At 40.2% G+C, this 27,511-nt stretch overlaps 1 protein-coding gene across 1 annotated transcript; it reads right to left on the reverse strand.

Annotated features, from left to right (window-relative positions):
- Window positions 1-6,503: 6,503 nt before the first annotated feature.
- kif5aa (kinesin family member 5A, a) lies at window positions 6,504-26,502 on the reverse strand. The gene is made up of 29 exons (XM_046057337.1): window positions 26,192-26,502; window positions 22,584-22,671; window positions 22,424-22,497; window positions 21,831-21,935; window positions 21,599-21,647; window positions 21,421-21,476; window positions 21,209-21,296; window positions 18,037-18,161; window positions 17,796-17,900; window positions 16,729-16,877; window positions 16,130-16,278; window positions 15,810-15,988; window positions 15,389-15,457; window positions 14,988-15,194; window positions 14,501-14,647; window positions 14,156-14,344; window positions 13,885-14,002; window positions 13,620-13,681; window positions 13,257-13,366; window positions 12,881-12,982; window positions 12,683-12,743; window positions 12,436-12,507; window positions 11,865-11,969; window positions 11,221-11,437; window positions 10,842-11,016; window positions 10,392-10,471; window positions 10,168-10,207; window positions 9,760-9,845; window positions 6,504-9,153 (listed from the first exon to the last, which is right to left on the reverse strand). The coding sequence occupies exons 1-28, from the start codon at window positions 26,318-26,320 to the stop codon at window positions 9,767-9,769; spliced, it is 3,129 nt and encodes a 1,042-aa protein (XP_045913293.1). The 5' UTR covers window positions 26,321-26,502; the 3' UTR covers window positions 6,504-9,153; window positions 9,760-9,766.
- Window positions 26,503-27,511: the final 1,009 nt, after the last annotated feature.

The raw sequence follows: 27,511 nt of genomic DNA on the forward strand, positions 1-27,511 counted from the left end.
TGCTTGTATCACTCCGTTAACCCCTCCGACCAAACCCACAAGAAGGAGCCGGATGCCCTGGGAAACCTCATCTTGTGTAGGGCTCAATCTCCACAGCGAGAGTTTCGCCAAGACCCCAGGCCCCTACAATGCTTTGCGGCCCAGGGCAGAGCGCCCCAATCTTCAGAGGCAAGCTCGTGCACTACTGCCCCATTTAAATGTTATTCCCCAGTGTTTGTCATCATGCATCTTTGCCACTCGGCGATACGAGCACCATGGCATTTAACATAATGAGCCTGAAGCTCCATGTGGCGCTCTGTTCACACAGAGGAGCGATGGACAGTTCTTTCTTTGCTGGTGGTTGCTTCTCAGACATTGTGTTTGAATAATTTCCGAAGCAGCACTAAAGATATTAAGCTTGACTGGATGAGAGCATGCGTGAGGAGGGGGGCTGTGCAGCGGGTGCTCAAGCAGTGATTGACACTGCGTTAGAGATTCCTTCTGGTTCTGATTGGTTGTTTTGACTCCGGATTCCTGCAAATGGCATTATGAGCACTAGGTGGAGCAAGAGGAACCTGATTTTTTTCACAGATCATCTGTCTCATGTACATCTATCAGGATATGGTGACAGTTTTAGCAAATACGACAAAAGGTTATTTTTAAAATAATTCCCAAGTGTTGCTTTAAGGTGCCGTTACATTAAAGTGAATTTTCCAAACTAGTAAATTCTACTCCAATTTGGTACAGCACCACTAAAGGTGTGCTGGTTAAGAACCTTTACAAGTAGTAACCCACTTTGCAAAGGTGCAGATAGTAGTGGCAGGGATTTTCTCATTATGGTTGTGACATGTGATGATGATTGTGATGATGAAGGCTGTATGAGCACAGCAGTGAGCTACTGAAACAGTCAGGGCCTTTTAACAGACTGACCTAGGAGATCTAGGCTGCGAGATTCAACACTTGCTTTACAGGGACAGCTCTGGCTTGAGACAAATCGACCCAGTGGGGGAGAAGAGGTATCTATTTTGGCCGTCCGACTGACTGTGTGACCCCTCAAAGCCTCCTACGGAGCTGACCCTGCTGGTCATAAATCACCATGAGCTGTTTGAGGCAGTCTGAATGAACTGAATGTGCGGCTAACTTGAATATTTCCAAACATGTTGTTCTCACAAAGGTGTGTGTGCCTGTGCATGCCTGTATGTGCCTTTGCATGAGTGTCTGAAACATGATGCCTAGAGTAGCCAGATTAACAAACATAACAGACAGACAGGCATGACTGGGACATCGATTAACAAGAGTAAAGAAAACATACAAAATAAAAATAGAGAACAGACCATAATTTTTGCAAAACAGTCAATATAAAAGTCAAGACATTCTTATTCCTACTGATATTCCTATATCATGCTACTTTGAATTAATGGCTAACTACTGAAATCTCTATTTAAGAAAAGTTGTCAGTCCATAGCCTTGACCCAGTTCTGGCCTGCTGACGAGGTTTTATGGACCTTTATGTTTGAATCATTTAGTGTGTGTTCCTTAGGCTGGTTCTAATGCCATGACGTCCATATGATTCACAAGCAACCATGGCCTTGAATGTCACAGCCGGCCCGGCAATAATATAATATTAATATTTTGATGAGTGCATGCAGAGAGGTAGGTAGGTAGACAGGCAGGGGATTTTTGTACATAAGGGAAAAAAAGATGAACAGAAATTGGTGTGACATCATGTAAGCATGTGTGGAAACAAAACCACTAGGCACTATAACCATTATCTAAAACTAAAACATACTGTACTGCACAAAGAATATGGAGACAAGCTTTCAATATTTGAAAGCTAAATTTGTGTCACCACTAGTGGTCTGCCCTTGAAGGTCAGGGCCACTTTCCTATGCTCCTTTCTGTCTAGACAGAGACACAAACGCATGTGTAAAGTTTATAATTTATCTCAGGGAGGTTTTTCAAAGATCAAAAAATTAATAAAACCTCAAAAATGGCAATTTCTCTGCTGTAAGAGTTTCTCTCACTGTGCAGTCAGTGATCACTCACTAACTCTCAAATCAGCTTTCTGGAGGTCAGCTTAATGATTGTTGAGCCCTGGCATCTCAGGAAAAAAATAATAAAACTACAACCCTATGACATCACTCACATGACATCATACTGTATATCACCATAAAAGTACACAAGAGTCATGTTTCCTGCATTTATATATAAATCTACTAATTTATCATAAAGAATAAATAATTTTTTAAATATGTTGATAAAATAGAGGGATAAACATTCTGTCATCCAACAGGAACATTTTTTATGATTTTGAACACTATGTATCAAAAAAGTCACACACATACATACACAGCTACAACACAGGAGACAGGTGATGGTGACCCAACACAAACACACTTAAACCCTTGAGCTGGCCAGGGGAGAACCTTAAAGCAGACCCGAGAACAGCATCTAGAGGTACACCTGCACTCAGAGTAGACAAACAAACTTCCCCAGCAGCTGGTTAAACAGCTCACACACACACGCACGCACGCACACACAAAACCTCCAGCTTCTTATTTATAACCTCGCCCACGCAGCAGAGAAGAAGGAGCCACACAGACAGACAGTAACAGCTGGCTACAGGAGTGAAGCCACAGGGTTCAGGTCACACAGGAGGAACACTGAACATTAGGTTTGGAATAACACAGAGAGAGAGCAGTTTAGGGCTGCAGCTGACATTTTTTCAGACAACTGATTATCTATAAATTACTTTTTCTACTTAATTGTTTAAGAATATAAAATCAAAAAATAAGGAGAAATGTCCACCACAAGTTTCCAAAGCCGGAGGAGATGTCTTTAAATTACATAAGGAGTTTTACCAAGAGCCAAAATATGCAATCCTTCATAATTGTGAAGCTGAAACAAACAATTCTTCATTTGAATTCACCTGATATGTGACTGAAAGAATTAACAGTGCTATGCTGATGTGCTGGTCAAATACGCTGCTCATCAGCTATAAATAATAGCCAAAATTTAATCTTCTGTCAGTAATTTCATCTATTTATTGAATAATTGTTCCACGACTAGTTATCTCCTTAATTTCACAAGGAATATGATATGTGTGTACAAAAAAGTCTACAAATAAATGAACAGAAAATAGAAATTAAATTGAAAATACTTAATAAACTTAAATAAATAATTTCTAAATTGAGTGTTACATTGCTGCTGCTGCAAATCATCTTGTCCTCCATCATCTCAAACCAAATGTACTGAATATTCATGACATCTTAAACTATGGTGTTTTGGCATTACAAATTCTTGTATATACAGCAGGGAAAAAAATGACACAACAATCCACTTTATCATGTAACTGTGTCTAAAAATAACAACAGCTTGCACAGATGTGGATATAAGAGTGCAGGTCTATGGCTTTTTTACAAGTGTCTCATTTAGTAATAAAACTCTCCAAGTGGAATGACACAAGAGGCAATGATGAATATCAAATATCAGCCCTTTGAAAAGGAATCACATCTTCAATCATGCTAATTTTGACTTGGATGAGTGACACTGTCTTGCAAGTGTGAGTGTGTGTGCGTGTCATCACATCATCAGTCTTAAGTTTATGTAACTGACTGCCAGCAGAGCATATAGTTGGGAAGATTATCACCTCCTCGTTGGCGCCTGATTAAAAGGATATCTGCATTGATGTATTAATCCTGTTGATATTGATGTAATTGGAGTGAAACAAGATCCTCTGCATGCTGATGTGTGTTTGAAAATAAGACATCAATTATTACCATTATTAAGATACCCTACAGAGGCAGTGTAACAATGGCAGAGTTGTGTGTGGTACCATTAGCTAGAACATTTGGCTGTGCAGCACAGTACTATGTTCAGATCAGATTGTATCTGTATATTTCTTTAAATCCAATAAGGCCAAAGTGTTTCCAGCAGCCCCTTTTAATGAATATTCTACTTGATATTCATAATCAAGTTAGATCTGGGATCTCCAGCAGCAGCTACTGCAGTACATGCATTTTAATGCAGACATCTGTGTGGGTGATCTGAACCTTGGAAGCTTGCGTTGCTTCAGTGTCAGCACTATGTCAAAATAAACACTATTGCCCTCTTTTCTACAGCTCCACAGTAGTGATGTGTGCACATTTCTGCTCATAATTGGGCCTTTGCCAGCTAACGTGCCTTCAGACTACGGAGAAGATCACAAATGACATTATGAATCCACCAAACTGTTACTTATAAATTAAAATCAGTTTCGTTCTGCAACAAAATCCTAATCAATTAGTCACTACTGTGCCAACGTTAAACACAAAGCATGTCATTGAAGTATTAATTTAACAGCTGTCTGTCATTTAAGATGACATAAATTACACAAACGATTTGGTGTCACCTTTAGATTTATAGGCCATCCATCATTAGCATATCATTGACAAACTTAGTGGATGTGGGTACTTTCTACCTTGCGCGTCGCTCCTCATATCCAGTTTGGAAGCAGTGCTGGAGTTACAGCAGGAGCATGCTGCAGCAGCGCGGACAGCTACAGGAGGCTTCGAGCTCCGTGACAACCTGGATGTGTGGAGGGTCGCCACTCCGAGCCCCGTCGTTCGTTTCGGCTGTGCAGCGTCCTACTGGTGGCGGAGATTATCGAGAGTCGGATCAACTGGGCCGCGGGAGCGCGCAGCGGCGACGCGCGCCAAGTGAGCGCAAATCAATGAGCAGCTTCTAGGGTGGGTGGGTGGCAAGTAAAACAAACTACAGGGGGGCGAACACATTCTGTGCTACTATTTCCACTCCACATTTGCCTGGGATCATTCTAGACCACTATAAGAAGAATAAATCACTTAATCAATCAAATTTAAAAGTTAAAAGGCTAAAAGTTTTGTAGGCAGCCATAAAGCAGAATCTTCATACTCTTAATACCCTTTAGTCAGTTGAAACACATTAGATGAATGTTTAATGTGTAACAGCTTGACCTTGAATTTATTAAATGTGGTTTCCATTGTGTGAACATGAGAGAAGAATATATAATGTCATGTTCTGATTCCTCTGACACTATTCAGAAACACCTTACAATTTTGTAGTATTTACCCGATAACATTGTAACAGAGTAGATACAATTTGTTCTGATCCATCGATGTGTGTTACTGTGCATGCAGCATCACACACACACACACACACACACACAAAACATTAGCCTAGACCATGAAGATGCTTCACATGCCACTGCTATTTACATCACTGCTTTCTTTCTCGTGGGAACGATGTAGAGCTGCTTATTATAATATAAGAGGGCACAAAGGAAGTTCCTTCGAAGAATGAGATTTTCATCATTTCAACAGAATTTGAAAAATGTGAGTGGTAGCCATGTTCACACAGAAAATAATAAACATATATCTAATAACACAATATCTACAGTGATTAGCAGGTTTAATGTAACAGTCTCAGACTTTCAGGGTTTTTAATTTCTACTTTTTTTTTTTTCTTGGTGTCACTACACTGAGTTTTAGAGTGTGTAACATAGGCTTAATAAACAAACTGTAATGATTTAAAAGATACAGCAAAATGCCTTTGCATAGTTTATTGGAATAAAAACATTTCCCATGTACACTTCCCAATGTAAACCTACTGAGGAAGCTACTGCAGTGATTACATGACTTAAAGAGTCTTAAAGCAAGCGTTGTCTTTTTCTCCATCATCTTTATACAGTGTATCAGTGGGCAAATGAGATACAGTATCTCAACAGCACTGCTGGCTCTTTAATTTTGTTCTCCATTTAATTTCTATTTTCCAGCATCAACTTACTTTTCATGTTATACTTTTTGGCAAAGGTTTCTTTCATAACATCATTTGAAAATTAATTTCCTGTTTAGGTCAGATGTTGTAATAACAACAGGGAGTGCCCGACATACATGAATTTCCTGTTTGTGTCAGAGTTTGTTATAACAACAGAGATATTCAAACATACATGTTATTCCGCAGCAGTCATTCATAGCAATGTAATCATAGTTTTCAGTGGAGTTGCATTTAACAGGGTAAAAATACAGCTGTAATATAGAGAAGTATAGATATTTTAAAGTGAGGCATTTCTCTGAATGGAGCTGAAAACTCTGTAAAGGGAGTACTAGGGGACACATGGATGCAGTCCCTCTGGAAACCAGAGGGACTGCATCCTCAGTGCACCTGTTACCTCTCAGAGAAGGTGCACTGAGGAGGGACAGTCAGACAATAAAGTGGCTTTTCATTCAGTTAAAGCTGTACTGTATCAATACGTCTTCCCATCCACTAGATGGAGTCATTTTCAGCTAAACATCATCCATTATATTCAAACAATGCCATGGACCCAAATGATTCCCAACAAATTCCTTTCTACAAGTTTATTGAGCTTTTTACTACAACACTCACATACAATACAGCATAGTGATGAGTCTATATATACAGAAATTATGCACGGTGGTTCTTCACGTAATCATGTTGACGCTACAGTATAGGCATACAGAAATAAATAAAACAAACATTTCTCTTAACAAAGTTAGCATGTACCTTTATTTTGCATTTTACTATGTCATGACACGCTGTTTTACTTACAAGATTAACAATATATAGCACATGTATTTTAGATATGTTTAAATCAGACAGTGGAACAGCAGGTGACAATATAGTACACATTTCCCCCTCCTCAAATTTATTTATTACACTTAAAACATGATGTCAAATAGAGGGTCTGCTTGGACACGTACAGTAGGGTTTGACCAGGTGCAGGTTTTCATTTTAGATGGCATGTGACAGAATGGCGATGTTATATACTATGTATAAAATGGTGTTATTTCTGTAATGTTAACTTTATCATACAGTGCATCTGCTAAGCCTCGAAGAACACACACTCGCCTGATTGTTCATCAGCAATCACATGGTTTTAAGTCTATGGGGAAGACAGTGGTGGTGACCTGTGGTGGCTGTGACTGTGAATGTGAAGCCCTGAGATGTTGTTAATGCCAGCAGGAGCATGAGACAGTGCTGTCATAAATGAGGCTGCTAAGAATCAGACGACTGGGGAGGTACACTCACATTACGTACTGGGGTCCTATTTGAACAAATTTACACGGAGAAATCCAAATTGGATGTAATGCACTGAACTTTACATAGAGAAATATTTTTCTACAGAAAAGTGAAGATTGTTTTTTGCAAATATTAAAATGCGCAACTGTGATCAAATATGCGGTCAACGTGTAAACAGAAAACAGAAATTTTAAATTAACTCTTTTTCTCACTTATATGTTCGTGTTCCTTTAAAAGCTGTGTGTTAGTTATATTTCCTTTAAGAATGACACACTTCTGGTCTAATCTGTCATTTAACTCAGTGACTCAGCTCAATCCAAACAACTCTTCGTTACCCACCTAAGGCATGCTGCTTTCTGCTATCCTGATTGGCTGGTCAGGATTTCTCACAGAAGAATAACAGCACGACCTGCAAGCTACAAACAACAAGCTTCAGCCAAACGGTCTGTCCATCCCACACTGGTGGCTGCTCAGTTGGGGACTCGTTTTCAGACACTCGTTGGACTTTTGACGGTTCTGATTAAAAAGCACTGAATCACTGAATAACTTCCATACAGGGGCTTAAAGGGGCTTGCGATATTCACTTATTTTTTTAAATCAAAATGTAAATAACACAGTGGAAGTATATCAATAGTGTAACTATAAATTAGAGGAGACAAAGCAGGTTTCATGAATCCAGCCTTACCAGGTGCCAAATAGATGCATCAGAATGTTGTACTTTTCTTTTGATAATAAACTTGACACTGTCTGACGGGTGCTCTGCAGCAGCAGAACATTTTTGCAAGCACTTTTTCAGCCCAGCTCTGATCTTGTTATATGATGGGCATACGCAGATTCCTTCAGTGTATGAGTTAACTTCAGGAGAACATAACTACTGCTCTGGTAAGAGCATTTAAATCTACTTACAGTTATTGGTGTACTAAAGTTGCAACTTTCTCTAGAAACTCTAAGATCAGCTCTTATACAGTGTTTGAAAGTATGTTGTATAACTATCCTGTGTTAAGTGATTAATGAGTAGCTCTAGAGGTAGTAATTACAAATGTATGCACATGACAGCGTGTTACTTTGATCATGAGAAATCAGCTCTTGTTAAGGCTCCGTATGAAGACGTGTGGGTGCAATGCTGGGAGGGACACATTAAATGGGCGTGGGCAGCATTACCTGAAATGTACAGTGGCATACAGCTGCAACATCACAGTATCAAAGCAATTACAAAAGGTTTCCTCGATACACACTACTACTATACTCGATCTGGGCTGGGTTTCCCTGAATCATGTTGCATCCTATGCCCTCTTCTTATAAAATAAAACTAGGCCCAGATGTGTTTTATGTCATTTTCATGTGTTTAAGTCACATTAACACAATAGCCCAGTTTTACTATATAACAGAAAATATAAAGCGCTGACACCAGGATTAGGATTAAGGAAAACCAGTTCTCTCTTTCTCTGTGTGACATCTGTCGTAGTCGATCAGACGGTTCACTCGCAAGCATACCAGCTCCTGACATGAATCAGGGTACATGCAAAGGTTTGAAAGCTAACCCGCTAAGCGATATGCATGCAGAGTGTGGGTCTTCTGTTACAAGCTGGCGTTACACACTATGCTCTTATTTACGACAGAGAAAAAGGTCACGTCTGCCTACAGTTTGTCATCCGCATGATGCCCTTAAGAAGATGTGTGCAGGGGATGGTGGAGGCGTGCATTCACACAAACAGTTGCTGGTCAAAAACCTCTACTGGAGTGTACGGCACTATTATTTACAACATGTGTGTACTTAGTAATCAGGGATGGAGTCAGCCCCATTTCAGTTCAACCACCTCGGGAGGTAATCAGCTTCAGTGATATCTGTTGACAAATTGATTGGCTGAGGAATTGACGAATTGATTAAGTGGACGTTCTGTATATAAAAAAAGATGATTTAATTAACTTCCTTCACCGACTGAACTGGAAGGGACTGGACCCCAAACCTGAGGGTGAGAGTGGTCACCATAGGAGCAGGAGAGACTACAGGGGCTACAGATCCTCATCATCATCTTCATCAGTGATGTAATGGAGGGACAGGGAGACAGGCTGCATGCAGATGGGAGGGGTCCTTGGATGGGTACAGTGTATGGTCATCTTCTGGGGAGAGAGAATAGAAGGAAGTCATTGTTTGGAGAAACACAGAAATCTGTTAAAATATCTATTGAATGATTAATTGCCCTTCTAATTATTCTTATACAAACGATTTTGTTTTAACAACATAAATCGAATATACTTTGCATTTATTGCCACCAATTTTCCAAAGTTTGTGATGTTCTGACCTCCAGGCAGCCACTGGTTTCCGGTTTATGGCATTGTGTTAGGAAAGTACATTTGCAGGGACTTTCTCCTGCTTGGCATCGGTAACCTCTCCCTGTTGGCTAACATTTTTTAAATTTCCGTTTTCATTTTTTATTTTTGCATAATGTACATAATGTTGCCGTAGCCTCGTGCAAAATGTCCATGAACGTGTCAAGAGAAAGAGTTTTCAAAAGTATAGAGCTGTGCATATTATTATTCAGTGATGGATAACCTTAAGCAAGCTTCAAGTCTCTGTGAAATGATTTTCTTAGTACTGAAACAAATTGAAGTATGGAAATTGGTCTGGGTTGGAAACCTGAGTTTCAGTAACTTAAAATGCAGGTGATTTGTGGTTAATTTGCAAAACAACAAATCAATGACTCAGGGTACTTTGATAATTACCATGGCATTAACTTGCAGCAGTCTCCTGCTTTATGACGTAGTGCCTGTTTGAATCATCCACCTCGCTGCCACAGTGAACATCACTCCTGTTAATGCAGATACACAAACACAACACTCACTCTCAGAATACAACCATGTCATAATCATTTACTGTACATCACTCCTACTGAACACTGCAGCACCATGAAATGTTGGAGCCAGAAATGAACTGATAACACATGACAACAATGTTGAATTTTCATTTAATCTCAATTCTCTAGCACAAATTAATTTATTCTTATTTTACCATACATAACTAAAAATACAGTTTAATGTTTTAATCTAATTTTAAGTTGGTTAAAGTGACCAGAAACAATAAACAGATCAGGTTTTCTGTTTACTGCTGTCTTACTAAACTGACATCCTCACCTGTTGTCATTGATGTCTCTCGTTTCACTGATGCTGTTACCTGTTGGAAACAATTAATTAATTGATCCACTAATATAATAAAGAGTGTATTCATCGATACAAAAACATTGAGTTCCTGACAATAAATATCTCAGATTCTTAATATAACTATAAAATACCTCATGATTTGTGCTAAAATATGTGTCCACACATGTGCACATATACATATGTAAACTTGTACTCACCATTGTCAATGTTTAGAGGGTAAGACTCAAGTGTGTCTCCGTTATATCTGCCTGCTCTGTAGCCAAGCGCTGTGGAAACTCTGCAAAACACCACAGAGGTAACAGAAAACAAACACAGTTAAAATACAAGTAGTATGACGTTACAAGTGAAGGAGACCTGTCTCATCCCATAATTTGCAAAATCAAAAGGTAGACAGAGTAAAGAGGAACACAGTGTTTAAGTAATACTTAATATAGAAAAGCGACGCCTGCCAGCTGTAGGTTATAATCAAATGACCATGCTTGGATGAATCACCTCTCCATATCTGTCTGCAAACATCACATGATGCTCTATTTCTGAAGACCAGAGCAGAATCTTCCTGACATCAGAAATCAGCAATTATGGGCAGACCAGACTTTAAGCCATGGAATGGCTAGCTGGAAAAAATGGAAAGGAGGATTTAAACTCACGTGTTGCTCTGGACAGAGTTGGGGTTGCAGTTGCTGCTGGCAGAGCTCGGCTGTGTCATGCCACTCTGGAAGAGGATGTTGCTGTAGGTGTTGGCTTGTTCAGTGGCACGGATGTAAGTGTAGAACGGGTTGGTGGGAGAGCAGACGGGCAGCTGCTTCGGTCTCACTGGCTTGGCTGCCGGGATGAGAAAACAATGTAAGGCAGGGTACAGCTATAATAAAACTGGGTCACTGTAGAACAAATTGGTTAGACAAATCAGTTCAAACAGTCAGTTCAAAATTGCATGCATTTCAGACATTTCACTTAAAAAAAATTCCCATACCCATGCAACGACACAAACAAAAGCATAAATAATTTATGATCGCTTCAGTGCAGTACCAATCTGTGCAGCATGGGGGCGCCTCAAGGCGCTCTTTGCCTTCATGGCATCCTTGATGCGGTCAACCTCCTGCTGGTAGCGCCGGCGGTCCATCATTGCACCCTCCTTGGCATCCCTCAATGCAGTCTCCAGGGCCTTAACTCTCTCAGCAGTAGACCGAAGACGTTTCTCCAACTTTGGAAGCTCACAACGCAGATCTGCATTGTCACGAACCAGCTGGAGGGCAGAGAGATGACACACAGTAAAGACATTGAAAAAGAGTCATTGTGAGGAAATAAGAGGAAAAACAGAAAATGAGAAGGAGAAAACATGTAGCAAAGTACACTTACAGTTTATGTAGCTAGGTTAAATTACTGTTTAATCTAATATGACTAAATATACAATTACAGTATTATGATGCAATGTGGTACTTTCAGTTTAATCCTCACCTCCACGGGTCATTAAGAAAAAAGCATGGGAGGCCCAAAACTGCACAGTTTACATTTGTTCAAAACAGACCAGGCATGTGTAGTTTGTAACAGTCCAGTTATCACTCAGATGTATGTCTTAGAATGAAAATATCAGAATCAAACTGATCTAATACAATCCAAACTGCAGACTTTAATGTGTTCATCACAAAAAGTTTGTAGTGTGTGTTTCTCACCTGTTTGTGAACCTTTGTAAGTTGGTCCAGGTTATTCTCAAGAAAGGAAATCTTCTGCTTCTGGGTGCAAGACCCCCCGCTATCATCAGGCTCCAATTCGGAACTCTGCAGAGAGGACCAGGAAGCAGGAAGGTTGGAATAAAAATAGAAAATAAGGTAGAGGAAGAGGTTTTTGGCAGAAAATGACCTAACAGGGACTGACAAATGCATTTAAGAATACTAGTGACTCGTTGATTACCTTGAGAACCTTAGATCTTCCACTTGTCCGTTTTCAATACACAGTCAAATGTGCCAAACGTGCACTTTTAGTTATCCTTCCAGTATTTTGCATGGTGACATATTACCTCCTAGCAAGACCTTTAATCCACTCCATACAAAAAGTGAATTTCTTGTGTCACATACATGATATCAAAAAGTCAAGGGGATTAGAGGGATGGAGGATGTTGATGCTATTTCTACTGAGGATTATCAGGGGGGTTCAGGTCACAGATTCCTTAATACCCTTTAAACATGATTAAAAAACAGAATTTCCTGAGTCACTGCTTTCTCTTATCATCTTTGAGCTGCTTACTTTTTTAACCCGCGACGTGAGGTCTTGAACGAACAGCTTGCGCAGGTTGTGGAGGGTCTGGAGTTCGCGGGCCTGAAGGACGGAGAGATGGAGAGGTTAGGAAGACAACTCTAGACACTGTGATGTAAGAGACAGGATATAAAGTAGAAAGGAGAACAGACTCTGAGGTATAAGGAAAGATACGGAGAGATGGAGACACAGAAGATAGAGACAGAGATAGATGGACAGTTTTATTTATTTTACTCACTACAGTCTCCTCCAGACCCTTCAAGTCCTGTTTAGTCTGCTCATGGCGCTCATGCAGGAATCTGACAGGACAGCAAAACCATTATCATAAAAAAGACACTATTTCTGTGTACTTCAGGAAAATGTAACAACTATGTCTTGTTTTGAGAGTCATCTGCTGGAATTTATGAGAAGGGACATAGACCTCTCCAACACTTACGAGAGCTCCTCCAAGCGCTCACTCTTGGTGCTGTCCTGACTCTTCAGGCGTTCAAAGTCAGCGCGAACCTGAGCCAGCTCGAGCTCCAGCTTGGAGTTACGACTGGAGGTGTGCAATAACAGCACACATGTTCATGAGGCAAAAGAGAAAGGAAAGAGTTTAGATTAAAATTAATATAAAGCAATCTTTATTTTAACAGATAATAGTTAGTAAACTTTTGTGTATGCAGTATAAATATAAAGTAAAATATATACAGTATGTAATTTTGTTAACAATAATAGCATATAATGATTAATAATGAGACATTTTCTATAGTATCTTATATATAATAATAATTATTATAATAATAACTAAAATAATTAAGATGGTCACGGACTCAGTGAGCTCGTCAATGATCCTCTGCTTCTCATTGATCTCATCCCGCAGGCGGGCCAACTGCTTGTGATAGAGGCCACGGTGAGACTCCCCCTGCTGACGAGGAGCCTTCTGGAAATGGAGAGAGCAAACACACATCTCTTCAAAGATGCTTGAAAAAAACAAAAAGAATAAATGCAGTGGCACCATACAGGCGAGATCGAACAGAAACAGAAGGCATGAAATGTCACAAAAGAGTCAGGTCTGAATAAGAAGTACTTTGCTTTTATCCTATTCTGGGATGACAGGATGCCCATCTCAGAATTTCAGTATCGATTTAACCAGTATACTCAGGTTTCAGGCTGGGCACAAAAAATTGCCTTACCTTTACATTTCCATCCTCAGTCTCACCCTTCTCTCCATCCTTATCCTCAAGCAGGGAGTTATCTGGTAGGAGTAAAAGAGGAGGCAAACATTCACCTCAGAGCTACAACCTAATAACATCTTCATGCAAATTCCGGCGCAATTTTAAATAAAATGGGATATGTGAATTTCTGTTGGAAATAAGCAGGATGGCTAAACTGTCCCCTATTTCCTTGTTTGGACATTAATTGTGTAACTGTGTTTTTGTGTGTGTCCCTGTGTGTTACCCTGGTCTTGCAGCTTGGCCAGCTCTTCGCTCAGGGAGTCGTGGCTCTCCTCCAGCAGCCTCTTCTTCTGCTCCACGCTCTGCATGTACTCCGTCAGAGAGCGGATCTTAGCTTCATGCTGTGTGAGCACAAATGCACATACACAGGAAATGTTAATTAATTAAGTCATAAAAAACCCAGCCATGATCAACCACAATAAATGATTAATTCACACAGCCCATCAAGTCCATCTCTTCCCCACCCATCCGGTCCCTCTCCCTCCATCCCTCACCTGAGAGATGAGGAGCTGGCAGGAGGAGAGCTCCCTCCCGGTCTCCTCCATCTTGCGGTGGCACTCTAGCTGCATGTTCTCCAGCTGGCGGCAGCGCTTCACCATGCTCTTCACCTCCGACTTGATCTTGCTGATGTAGAGGCGAGCCACCGTGAACTCCTCCTCGATCGCACCGCTAATCTCCACCGGCTGGGGATTGGAGAAAAGTTTTAAAAACAATGTGCAACAGAGCAGGACATACAGGAAACTCAATAAGAATACACACTCTATTAAGTGTTGTACCTGAAGTGTACGCCCATTTTGACCTGAAATCTAAAGCTCTTTTTACACTGTGATCCAACTCACCAGCTTGATCTCCCCGTTGCCCACGATGGTGCTGAACTCGCTGAGGTCCCTCATCAGACCATTGAGGACGTCAGCGATGCGTTTCCTCTGCTGACCGCTCACTTCCTGCATACGAGACAGCTCTGCCTCCAGCTCCATCAGACTGGCCTGTTACAGAGAAAAGGAGAGGAAGAGAGAGACAGTAATGATTAGTGAAGCACTCCTTTTATCAACAGAAAGCAAACTGAAAAATATAATGGGACTGAATTCTTCCTTAACAGAGGCAATAAGCTAAGTCTAATGTAAAGAGGCTCAAACACTTTTTCTCCAGTACTTGATTGTCCTTTCATTCCTGAAAGTATTTACCACTCGAGGAAGCTGCACTGCCACAGCAGGTGCCTGTCTCTGTAGTGCAGCAAGGGAGCGTCTCCTTCTGTTCCACATCCTGTCTCTGATTGAAGCGCTCTTCTGTCAATCTCACATTCACACTGTTCCTCTTATAACTTACCATTTTCTGGGACAGTTGGTCAGCCAGCAGCTGGTTCTGCAGTCCTTTCTCCTCAACCTCCTGGCTCTTCTGGTCATAGTTGATGGCCAGCTCCTCCAGAGCCTGCAGCACCTCCTTTACCTCAGCCTTGGCGCAATCGCTCTCCACCTGCAGCCTGCCGAGTTCCGCCTGGACCTTGTCCCCATCGCCCTTGGATGAGGCCAGGAGCTGGGGGAAAGACAGGGAGAGAGGCAGAGAGAGACATTTTTTTAAAGTGTCAATATTTTTTCCAGTCCTGAATTCTTTAAGGGGTTGTGTGAAAGCTGGAGCTTGGTTTTAAGCTTAATTTCAGAATTAGAAAGACTCCTCTTAAACATAGTCTGTGTGTGCATACAGTGTGTATTAGTTTGGAGTGGACTGACCTCATCCTGGTCCAGCATCTGCTGCTTCAGTTTCTCCACCAACTGGCACTGCAGGTTGATCTCATCATCCTGCATAAACATGATATGATCATAAATACCAACCTCACAACAATCCAGACTAAATAACTTGCCTGTGTCTATGAATACATGTGACACAAAAGGTTTTACAGGCTTTCATCTGCTTTGCTCGTGATTGTTTTCTATTAATGAATCCCTAATTACATTTCAGTTTATAAGAAGGTGCAAGTGTTGAACACCCGTGAGAAGGACACTAAAATATACAATGATGATTACAAAAATAACATCTGCATGTACACCGTGCTAGAGACGTGGATTTACAGTCAAAAACTGAGACTTAATGTGACTAATGTGCAGGCAAAAAGTGTCGGTGATTAGTATGTTCATGGTTTTGTGTTTGGACCTTGTCATCGAGCTGCTTGTACAGCTTGCGGATCTCCTCCTCATACTTCTGCCGCTCCTCCTCAGAAATGCGGACCACAATGGAGGAGGTGTCATTGTCCAAAACGGGGCGCTCCTCCACACTATCGAGACGGATCACAATGTCCGCTGTGGTCTGCTCCGTCTCAGGCACGTCCTCTCCTGAGGGGAGGGATGAAGGGACAAAGAGGAAAGAGAAACAAATACATGAGAATAACAAGGTTTTTTTATAATGTCAGGCCAGACGAGTTGAAGCTTCTGCTGTTAGTCAGTCAGTCAGTCAGGAAACACTTAACGTCTCACCATTTCTCCAGCGGTTGAGCTCAGTCTCCAGCTTCTGGATGGTGTCCTTCAGAGTCTTATTCTTCTCCTTCTCCTTCTCGTACTTCCTCTTCCACTGCTCTGCTGTCAGCTCAAGGTTGATGGAAGCAGTGTTCCTGATGGTCTTGGCACTGCGACAGAGGAGGACAAAGACAGGGGCACACAGGGGATAGTAAAAATCTGTTTTCTAAGTGAGTAAGGAAAGGACTGACATTGGACAATTCAGCTTTCTGTTGGTTTCAAGGTCCCCTAACACGTATGAGAGGAAACTACCACAGAAATAAGAATCTCACACCATTATAATAAAAGTTTTATTAAATATCAGGTAAAAGTTTGTTCTTGAGACCTTTCTGATTCAAAAAGAGATTCATACCATAGATTCATACATAGCATCTGCACCTGCCCTGCTTGGATTTTAGGTTACGCCAAAAATAGTTAATTGCCTTTTTAGATGGGTAAATACATATAAGCAGTTTGGTTCCTTGCTGAAAAACATGGCAGCATGTTAAAAAAAATTGTTCAATTCTCATAAGCTATATACAATCATTTCTTTCCAAAGACGCATTGACATATGTATCTACCGTTGTCCAAACATCAGAGTCGACTTGGTCTCTGCGTCATTGTAGCTGGAGGGAGAGCAGCAGATGAACATGGTGGTGCGACAGTTCCCACCAAGGGAATCCTGCAGGATGCGGGTCATTTTGCTGTCACGGTACGGCACGTGACTTTTCTGCAGGAGAGAGAAGCAGAGACGGGCGGATGGAGGAGGTGAGTAGGGGGAGGGATGGAGGGAAGGAAGATGATGAGAGAAGAAGCAGAAAGACGAAAGAAAAGAAAGGAGGATAATTAAAAAGGAAGAGGTGATGAAAGGAAAATAGGAACAAAAGAGAGAAAAAAGATGCAGAGACAATTTCAAACCAAACAATGAAAAAAATGTCTGAGGCACCTTTCATTTGCTTCTTGATTCAGTACTTCTACACTGATCAGCAGATTATAATCAGCAAATATGTACACTTTCCCATTCCTCTTGATTTTCCTGGATTTAACAACCCCCAAAACTGCTGTCAAAAGTGCCAGATTGATTGTGGTGCATCTACCTAATCCTATAATTGGCAGGGATAGTTTTGGCATTTGACGGCCAAACCTGTTGAGCTGGCAGAAAGCAAAGAAGGGTGTGGGTGCTGGGCAGGATGCATTTCATTAACAAGTTGACAGGGATTGACAGCTGCTGTACATCAGTGTTAGGAATGAGAGAGGAAGGTTATTTGCTACAGTATCTGAACCTGGAGGTAAACATGACACATATTTTAATTCATTTAATATCCCCAAATTCTACAATAAAAGTAAGCTTCAGTTGTTTTGCTTAACTTAAATGTGGAGAAATCAATCAACTACTTTACATCAGCTCCTTAAATATTATTTAATATTTAATGACTTAACACTGACAAACATTATTCACCAAAATACCAAACCAAGAACAAAACATAGAGTAAATGCAACCACTTTCTGCCACTTCACCACTATATTGCTGATATATTTCACTTTAATCCAAATGTATATTTATGCTGATCTACTTCAGTATAATTATCAAAGCACACAGTGTCAATTGTTACTCTATTGTCTATACAAATAAAGGGAAGTGTCTCACCGTGCCCTCAGCCAAGGCAGAGATGACATTTCCCAGAGCAGAAAGAGACTTGTTGATGTTTTTAGCCTCATCCAGGACGGCTCCGGCCGCTCCAGTCTTACTGACCTGGAATAAAGAAAGAGACAGAGCGAGTGACGTTAAACATGAGTGATGCACAGCTGAAGAAGAACACAGAAACAGTTATTCTGATTGACTGATTGATTGATTTGAAGCAGCTGAATTGCAGGTTAGGTGATGTTACCTTCTCACTGCCAGCCAGATCCACCAGGTAAAGTTTTCCACACAGTTTCTGCTCAGTCTCAACGTGCTCCTGCTTGATGTTGATCAGGAAGATGCTGTGGCTACGAGAACTGTGCTCGTTCATGTCTGTAGAAAGACAGGAGCAACACAACAGTTGGGGTGGGAAAAAAGCCAAAGAGTTTTCCCTGCAGTAGAACTCTAGATACTTATTTCTTCTTATTTTATGTCTCTCCGATCTAGTGCCAGCAGTTCTTAGGATCATGTCAACTTAATGTAGTAAAACAGATTAATGTGAAGTGATTCATCTGTGCATGAAATATTCCATGTTTCTTTTTTTTCAACAAGAACAAGTCATTCATGATGACATCATCATTCCACAGAGTGCAGATGAACAGCACGGATCCATATGTCTCTCTTCACTGGAGCTCCTCACGGAAAGCAAGTTCAGATTTCTCTGCAGATGATATCTGAGGGCATTGGCTCAGTGTCTACAGAGTGTCACCCTATTAGTCTGCTATCAGCACACCGCTCTGCAGCACCGTGAGTCAGCAGGCAGCTACCAGGAAAGAGAAAATACTGTGCCGCTCGGGGGCACAGCCTTCAACAAATCTTATCCACTGCTTCCTACATTCAGTCCATTTTTAAAGCTCGATTTATGTAGGATTTGGGTGTTATCTGCTCCACTGAGAAGACTGTAGTATCATTATCATGAGTTATTTCTAAATTTATTATTATTATTATTATTATTTTAAAGATCTAAGGTCTATTGAATTTATCCTCCAATCAATATGCAACACCTCCATCATATCCATTACAAGGACATCAAATAAATATAGTATAAGCCAACACAGTCCTCTAGTTCATACTATCAATGCAAGGCTGTCCCCATCCCCATTACAGTGACACTGTTTACTAAAAGTCTTAACACACAGGCAGAAATGATTGCTTATAGTGAAATGTACGTATCGTCTGCCAGAGCACAAGCACTCAGTGTGAAGAGAATGAGTTGGTCAGACTATATTTAATTGGCCTGTCTGGTAAGAGACTGCTCATAGATCAGCTCAGTGGATGGATGATTTATAACACCCCTGTTCTCTTATAGCGGCCTGTACCAGACAACTAATCTCAGCATTCATCTTTCCAGATAAGTTGCCACACAATGAAGAATTCTCACAGCCAACAGTACTCTGTAGCTGAGTAAGTGCCTGTGTCTGCATAGAAAAAACACATACGAACACTAAATATATGTTATTACTAGTTAAACATTTCAGCTTTTTTTGCCCTCTATAGTAACTTTCTTTTACCAGATATATTACCAAATATACATAAAATGATTTCTAAATGAAGATTAAGCATTTTTGTGCTTCTCAACTCCTCATTATTTCATACATAGGCCGGTATATGGCAGCTTATATATTCCTGTGTTTAGGTATTACAAAGCAAAGGAACTGACTGAGATTAACTTGTTCACTGTTGTTGGTCTGTACTTTGAAAGAACTGTTTATTTATAAATGTTAAAGGTGTAAAGGTGTTTTTACATTTCTTTTTTTCATCACAGTTGGTGTATTCAATTTACTTCATTTGAATGAATGTGAGAATCACTCTGACCCGCTGAGCTCTGGCTCATTAAGTGCATGCTGAGACATCAGATTATGACTGACAGGAAGCTAGACCTCAGTGATTCAGTTTAAAGTGATTAAGGACTTGCATTGAGAAGCAGGAATGGTAATGTATGAGCCGTCAAATATCTGGAGTTGAAGCTAAAAATGTCATTGACAAAATGTGTACTGATATGACCAGATAAATAGTTTTTGATTTGAATTCCAAATGAACTAATGTGATACTAGTTTATGTTTTCAGGGGAAATATTTCTTGTCTAATCCCTTTTTTGTCCAGGTACTCTCTGGATTAATATTTTATAGAAAATAACTTTTTCTAGCACGTTAACACATTGAAGATCATTTATCTTTTCTGTAAGGTCTTGCAGAAAAGGGCTACATTAAATCGCATTTTTTTGAAAATGTCACAGAAAGTCTGATGTGAAGAGGAACAAACACACTGAGCACTAAGGCACAAAATACATTAACTCTGAACTGCACAGGTTGATCTTTATTACAGTGAATCAGACCTGGTGTTTTTGTTTTTGGGCTGAACCCCAAAGCTCATCTGATCTTTTCACTTCAGTTCAGCCCAGTGAGTCAGCACAAGACTCCACCACAGAAAAAAATTATGAATTTGCTGTCATGGTTTGTTGCTTGGATAGTTCTCAAAATAATTTCTTTATTGGATTTTTGCCTTTTGAAATACCTCCAACTGCAATAAGAAGTCTGTAACAGTAGTAATTTAAATGTATTCAATTAAAAATTCATAACTGCTTTAACAAGAACATGAAATAAAATATGTCAGTGGTTAAGCTTTTTCTTCTTAAAAATAATAAATTAATAAATTAATTAAATAACAAATTATGACATGCAACCAAATTAGAGTAATCCTAATTTGACTAGGACATTGTAAGAAAAGTGTTTACACCTGTGAAACCTTTTTATGGATTTCTTGTATCTGGTAATTAGGTCACATGTTAATTTAAGCTGCTTTTTTTACACTGCAAAGTACTGTTGTACAATGAAGCCAAAGCATCACTCTGACCTGTAAATACACAGTACAGGAGCCATTAGTCAGACATTATTACTGGACCATAGAGGAGCCAACAGCATAAAGGCCAAAACAAGGTGCAGAAATCACAGATCAGAGAGTTGTAGTCTCTAGTCTTTCGAAGGTTTTGTAACATCAATTAAAGAAAAACAAGTCTTGCCAGTTTACATTACAGTGAACTCCATCTGACAGGATCTTTTTTCTTTCTGTGAGAATGAATGAAGCTTAAAAATTATATAGCAGACTGTAACACGAAGATTACATAAAAAGACACAGTAACAGGTTACATGAACTCAGCTGTCACTTCACGCATCAGTAACGAGTAGTGAGCGCTATAGCTGGCACCGAAGAGAAACTAGACGTCGTGCTCTGGTATGGAAGTATTCTCAAAATGACTCCTACTAATGTTTCACTGTAAGAATTTGTCTTTATTAAATAAATAAAAAAGACGTCTATCCCGAGTTGCAATATTCAAATGCCAACTGTGTATCCTCTGTAGCAACAGCAAGTTAAGTACTCACTGGTCACAGCAACATGGCGGTTAGCTTTGCCTTCGTCAATCACATCCATAACCTCATCGGGGCTGGAGACAAAACGCTCAGTGCATCCCTGAGGGGAGGAAAGGAAACACGAGGAGAAGGGACAGGAGAGACAGAATTAATTTAATTGATATGCTGTAGAACGCAGACAGATTTTCCCCCAAAAAGACAACATACAGAGCACTTTCACAAACCTTGACATATGGCACCCTATTTTTATCCTCATGGACAGACAGGTTGGTCTTTGTCACTAAAAATCAAAGAGTTAGTCAAATCATGAGTGCAGTAGTCACATTGTTGCTACAATAGATTTTTTATTTTACAATATACTGGCAAATCAAAATACTGTTGCAAGTGGTTCACAGCACTAACCATCCAGAAGGTCACGGATTTTGTCCATGTAGATTTCGAAGTATGAAACCTGTTGGAGAAGAAAGAAAAATAGGCAACCAAGATTAGCTTTTTATTCAGCTGTTTACAGAGAGAAGGTACTGAAGAATAGCTAACAAAGAAGAGTGAGAATGTCCAAACACATGCACAATGTAACATAAGAAGCATACCACAACACAAGACATCAACTCATCTAACTCATCATATACAGTACCTTAATGTGGAATTCAAGGTTTTCATCCATGGCAAAGATGTGGTTGAAAATGTCCTCAGCTATGCGAGGAATAATACCCATCTGGTGAGGATCGTGCAGCTTGCCCTGAAACAGGAAGTCACAGATAGCAGTGAGATGGTGATAGCTATCCAGGGTCAAAGGTTAATGGAGACTTCATGCAATAATGCCTTTAAATTCTGATAAAATGTCTGTCAAATCAAAGCTAAGAACGGTAAAAGGCTGGGAAGAACAAAAGAGAAAACGCTGTCCTGAAAAAACAAGAAGTGTCAACAAAATATCGACCACGTAGTATCAAAAACATACAAAAAGACATTGTTGAAGAAGGACTGTTAGATCATTTCTGTGAGACCTGACACCACTTTCTACCAGTTGGACTGACATTAAAATGAATCTCTGTGGACAAAAGTGCAATACAAAGACCCAAAACTCCACCAAATGTTTGATGAATGAATCACATGAAAAACTTTACAATGGTTGGACACAGTCGGATAATAATATCAGTCGGATATTCCACATCCAACTGATATTATTACTTGCTTTATTTTAATGCTATTGTTATGCTAATACTGTACCTCCATGGTGTGAGTCTTCCCGGAGGAGGTTTGTCCATATGCGAAGATAGTGCCATTGTATCCAAACAGAACATCTATGAGAAAAACAGAATATCAAATGAGACCACAGCACATACATTTCAAATATCTGACATGTTTTAATGTTGCTAATCTTCCATACCCTTGACAATCTGCTTGGCGCAGGTGTTGTACACCTGCTCCTGGGTGGTGTTGGTTGGAAACACTCGATCAAACGAGTAGGACTTGCCCTGTGAAGACCATCAACAAACAAACAGTTAACAAAAACCACAAAAGACATGGTTGTTTAACTCCGAATTGTGATCAGATTTTTCCGTTTAATCTCAGTACATTGAAGTAAATGCAATATTCAAATTTTAAATGTTTATTCTTCTACATAAACATGATAGGAATTAAACAGACATGGGCACAATAATAGTGATTAATCAAATAATGTTCTACAGTACAACTGTGATGCTGCACTATAATTAGAAGAATTAAATTATATGACAGTTGTTTTTGTTTTTTTAAATAAAAAAACTTGAGTCTCTTTTCTAGCAGCTGGTCATCGGACTAAGGTATCTGATGCTTGAAACTGGAAATTGAAAAATTCGCATTATTATTACTGCCCAACACAACACATCACTTTACCGTTTAACAAATAGAGGTGTGCTGATGGTTTGTACAACGCTGCATTTATCTTTCCAGCAGTAAGTACACAACAAAAGATGATATCAGCAGAGGGTGAGAAAGCCAGCACTGCAGTGCTTCTTCCTACCAGCTAGTCAGAGCCATATTTTATCCAGGACCTGGCAAATTCAGATCAAGGACCAAGGTCATTAAAAAAATGCTTTTTCACCCCATTACTAGCTTCATACTCATACATATCTCACATGGAAACAAAGTCATGAAAGACAATACGGGCCTTTTATTAATAGCTGCTTGTACAGTACAGTGCTGTTAGCAGTGTTTCTGCAGTACCTCAGGCATTGCTTATCAATCCTAAAGAGCTTCTGTAACTCTAGCACATGTAACTCACAGGGTTTTTCCCGTAGTGTTTCCGTCTTTCATCAGGCTTAAATGAAAACATGTACTCAGGGTTTTCTGTACATATTCTAAGATAAAGGAATATCTACAGCTGAACAAAATTTGAACAGTTAATTTCTCATGTATTTTAGAATTACAGCTCCCATGAGACATTGACAGTGGGGTAGGTTTTTGCTGATTGTTAATAAAAGAAATGATTGTTTTATCTTAAGTAGTACACATTTTTGGGAACATCCCAATTCACTTTCTTGCCGAGTGTTGCTGCATAAGCATATTTCTATATTATCTATTCCTCCAAAGGAAAATGCTCTAATAGTACTGTCCAGAAAAGCCATAGAAATAGAATATGAACAGAAAACTTCAGAAACATGTTTCGTCTTTTCAGAAGAACTGATTAAAAACACTCAGTCCATTACATATGCTAGCAGAACAGATAGGTAGAAGAGGGACAGGACTTTGGCATTTACAAGGAGAAATTTGGCATTTTATTTTGGACCTCTTCTCATCAAACATTTGCGGCTAAATCCACAGGAAAGTATTTAGTTTATTTCAAAATATGTCCCCACAAAGAATCAGCTCCTCCTAAAAATCCAAACAATCTTTGTGTGACTCAGACAGAGTGAGTCAGCCCTGACAACAAGCCTTGCTCAAAAACCAGGCTATTAAACCCCTGAATGCCACTGTCCCACTTGATACAGAGGCCACAATGCAACATATTAATGTGAGGTGCCAGTACTTATTAAACGACATTAACAAATTTACTCATCTGCAGACTGCCCCCATGACAGAGTGATTTACCAGACAAAGACATTCAGTCTTAGGACGATGGAGGGAGGGACAGGGGAGGCACAGAAAGAGTCATAAAAATGGAGATGTGTGAGCAAAGGAGAAACAAGGTGTCAGAATCAAAGAGGGAATGAGACAAATTCAGAGAAAATTCAAAGACAGACAGATAGACAGACAGATGGAGCCAGGGACAAGGGAAAGCAGGTCTGTCAGTGATGCATTAGCTCACTGGATGATTATTGATCCTCTCTGTAGGCAATTTGAGAGATCAGTTTCTGACTATACTGTCCAGCGTCAGGCTGAGAGGAGAGAGGAAGGTCGGATCGAGACGTTTCCATTATCATCGGAGAAAGTTTCAACATGATCCCTCCCTCTGCATGCTGCATTTGTCAGCCAGAGGAGAACCGAAAGCTAGCTATGCCTCTCCTTTTAGCAATCATGTGAGGTCCTCATGTGCACTATTTATGCTCCTTTTTGGTTAAGAATAAAACATCTAAAGAGGACAATCAGCAATATGAGCAAAATGCAACTGAAACAGATACAATTATGTTGCAGATCTGAAGAGCTATAGATCATTTGGCTCATCTTTTTTTTTTTCAGGTTGATGTGCATTGGCCGTTACACTGGAAGTATCTGGAATGATTTTGGTTTCCAGGGATGGTAACAATTCAAATAAATTTCTATGAATTTCAAATGTAAATGTGAACCACATAGCAATGGGCAAATCCCTAACCTCAAAGACATCTGTGCAGCAAAATCTCATTTTTATCAAACCTTTTTGTCTATAATTGAAATACTAAAAGTATAAAACTGTATTTAAAAGTCAGAGAAATCTGCCTGTGTCGCTGGATTATTTTCAGTCTGTTTCCAGTACAGATGTTTTAAGATTTAAGCATACTGAATAACACAGATTGGTGCCTTGAAAATTTAGACCAATGGCACTTTATTCCATAAAATTCTTGAAATAATTTGATTTGCATTAGAAACTAACACTGAAATAAGGCTACACTGGCAGCTTTTGTGTTTTTCTGATTTGGTTCTAACAAAAACGTCAGAATATGACAATATTTTGCAGTTTCAACAAAAAACAAATTCCAGTGAATATGAAACTGTGTTCTCAACACATTACAGCCTTTAGATGCAAGCTCCCCAACTATTAGACATTTTGAATTTAAAGAAACTGAATTGTCTGATGTATTCTTTGCACATATAATTGGTGAATCCACCTTTACAAACATAAACAAATCTGCAGAGTAAACAAGACATGCAGCACCATCAGATTTTGTCCACCTAGGAAACCAGCCCCCATATTTCCAAACTTCAAAATATACTACAAAGATCATGACCAGACTTCACCTCTGCACCAATATATTAGTCTGCATGTGCTGCTAGCACCTGCTGAGTAATGACAGACAATAGATAACACCAATAATAATAGCGCTGCAGGCTGGACTGGCTCATGGCAGCAGGAAGGAGATGTGAATTAGGCTAATTGGTTTAGTCACCCAGAATGAATGAATGGACCCATCAATATCAGCATGGAAAATACTTTATATTTATTCGTTTATTATTACATTTTAGGGTTGTGTTGGAGGTAGGTCTATGTTACATACATACATAGGCCTACAGCAACATATAAAGCAGGTCTTTGTGTAATGATATAAGCTATTAGGCTAGCTATGTTTCATTCATAGACTACACTGTGCAGACCTTAGTCAGCTGATGCAAGAGGCCAGTTTGCGCACTTTAACAGTTTAACATGTATTTGGGCTTTGTCACGTTAATGGTAAGACAGGTTTGGGGGAAAGGTGTGATATTTCCCAGTAATGCACCGATCATCACGTTTTCTTACCAATCCACAACCCAAACAGATGGGCCGATGTGATGATTTATTGATGAGGGGCCTGCTTGCAAAACAAAGCGCCTCCCTTTACTTACCCCGACGACGACAGTGTCGTCTCCTTGGAATTTGGGGATAAACTGGTCCCCGCGTAAAATCTCCGACTGGTTGAGAGGGCGAAAGCGACACAGCACTTTTATGTTGCACTCCGCTGGAACATCGGCCATGGCGCAGATTCAAGGAGGTGGAAGGATGCTGCTTTCTGCTGAGAGGAAAGATGATGCTGAGGCTGGAGGCGACCTGTCGCTGATCGGGGCCTGATCTGACCGTCAAAATCAACGACGAAGGATGCGCAGTCACTGCGTTCTTCTTCGTGGACAGGAACAAGCTGACAATCCCGACAAGCTGAGACAGGTTACAGTTTATTTATGCGCAGCTGGACGGTGATTCCTTGTCGCAGTGAGGCGGGCAGGCTAAATTAGATGTCAAACCGCGAAACGAATCCCTACATCATTAAAACAACAGACTCTAATGTTACTCGGTTTCCCGTGTTGGTTTGTCTGACGCTGTCTTTCTCTCTCGTGTGTTTTTTCTTTCCGTTTTCGGGTGCGGCGGTGGATGTGCGTCCGGCCGGTTGAAGGTGAGATGCTGCTGGAAGGGCAGTGAGGTAAAGCTGCTGATGATCAGTCAGCGTTGGTCGCCACAGCGCCCTCTATCGGAGAGTAAAGGAAGGGCGTGGTCTGCATCCGTCTCTTTAAAGTGGTACCCACAGCTTCGGGATCATCAGCTCAGCCTCTTCACGGGCAGGCGGAAACCAGAGCTCCGCGCTGCAGCGTCACATCCGCACAGAGCGAAGAAGCATAACATCATTACTGTCTGTAAAACAGCTGCCAGGCGCGCTGATGCAGTGACTAGTCATCACAGCCATACTTTGGCCTCTCTCCGATGCCTTACTGCATTTCTTGGAAGGCGTAGGAAATCATTATGGTAAGGCAGTGGAAAATTACGAGTTTAGGCCTCATCTCTGTAATTGATGGAGCATTACAGAGATGATGCAGCACAATGTTAAAACTAAAGAAAACACATTACTGTGCCCATTTACAACAGCCATTCTTACTAGTGAGATCCGAGAATTAAATTGATGATTATAATGAGCAATGAATGAGCATTTCATCCCGTTTCAATTGTTAAGACAAATAAACTTATTTTTTAAAAAACAAACAGAACTGAAAACACAACTTCCTTGCCTGAGATAATAAACTGGAAGTTCTGGTCAATAAAGCTGCACTAATATTAAACAACTTTAACCCTGTTTTCCAAAATAAAAGTCTAGACCACACCTTCTAAAAGGATGGAAAAGTAACTCAGTATTGTCGTTAATCGGCTCTCTATGGAACGTTTTTGGAAAACATTTTAAA

This window comes from Micropterus dolomieu, linkage group LG08 (genome assembly GCF_021292245.1).
Source record: "Micropterus dolomieu isolate WLL.071019.BEF.003 ecotype Adirondacks linkage group LG08, ASM2129224v1, whole genome shotgun sequence".
NCBI classification, from domain to species: Eukaryota; Metazoa; Chordata; class Actinopteri; order Centrarchiformes; family Centrarchidae; genus Micropterus; species Micropterus dolomieu.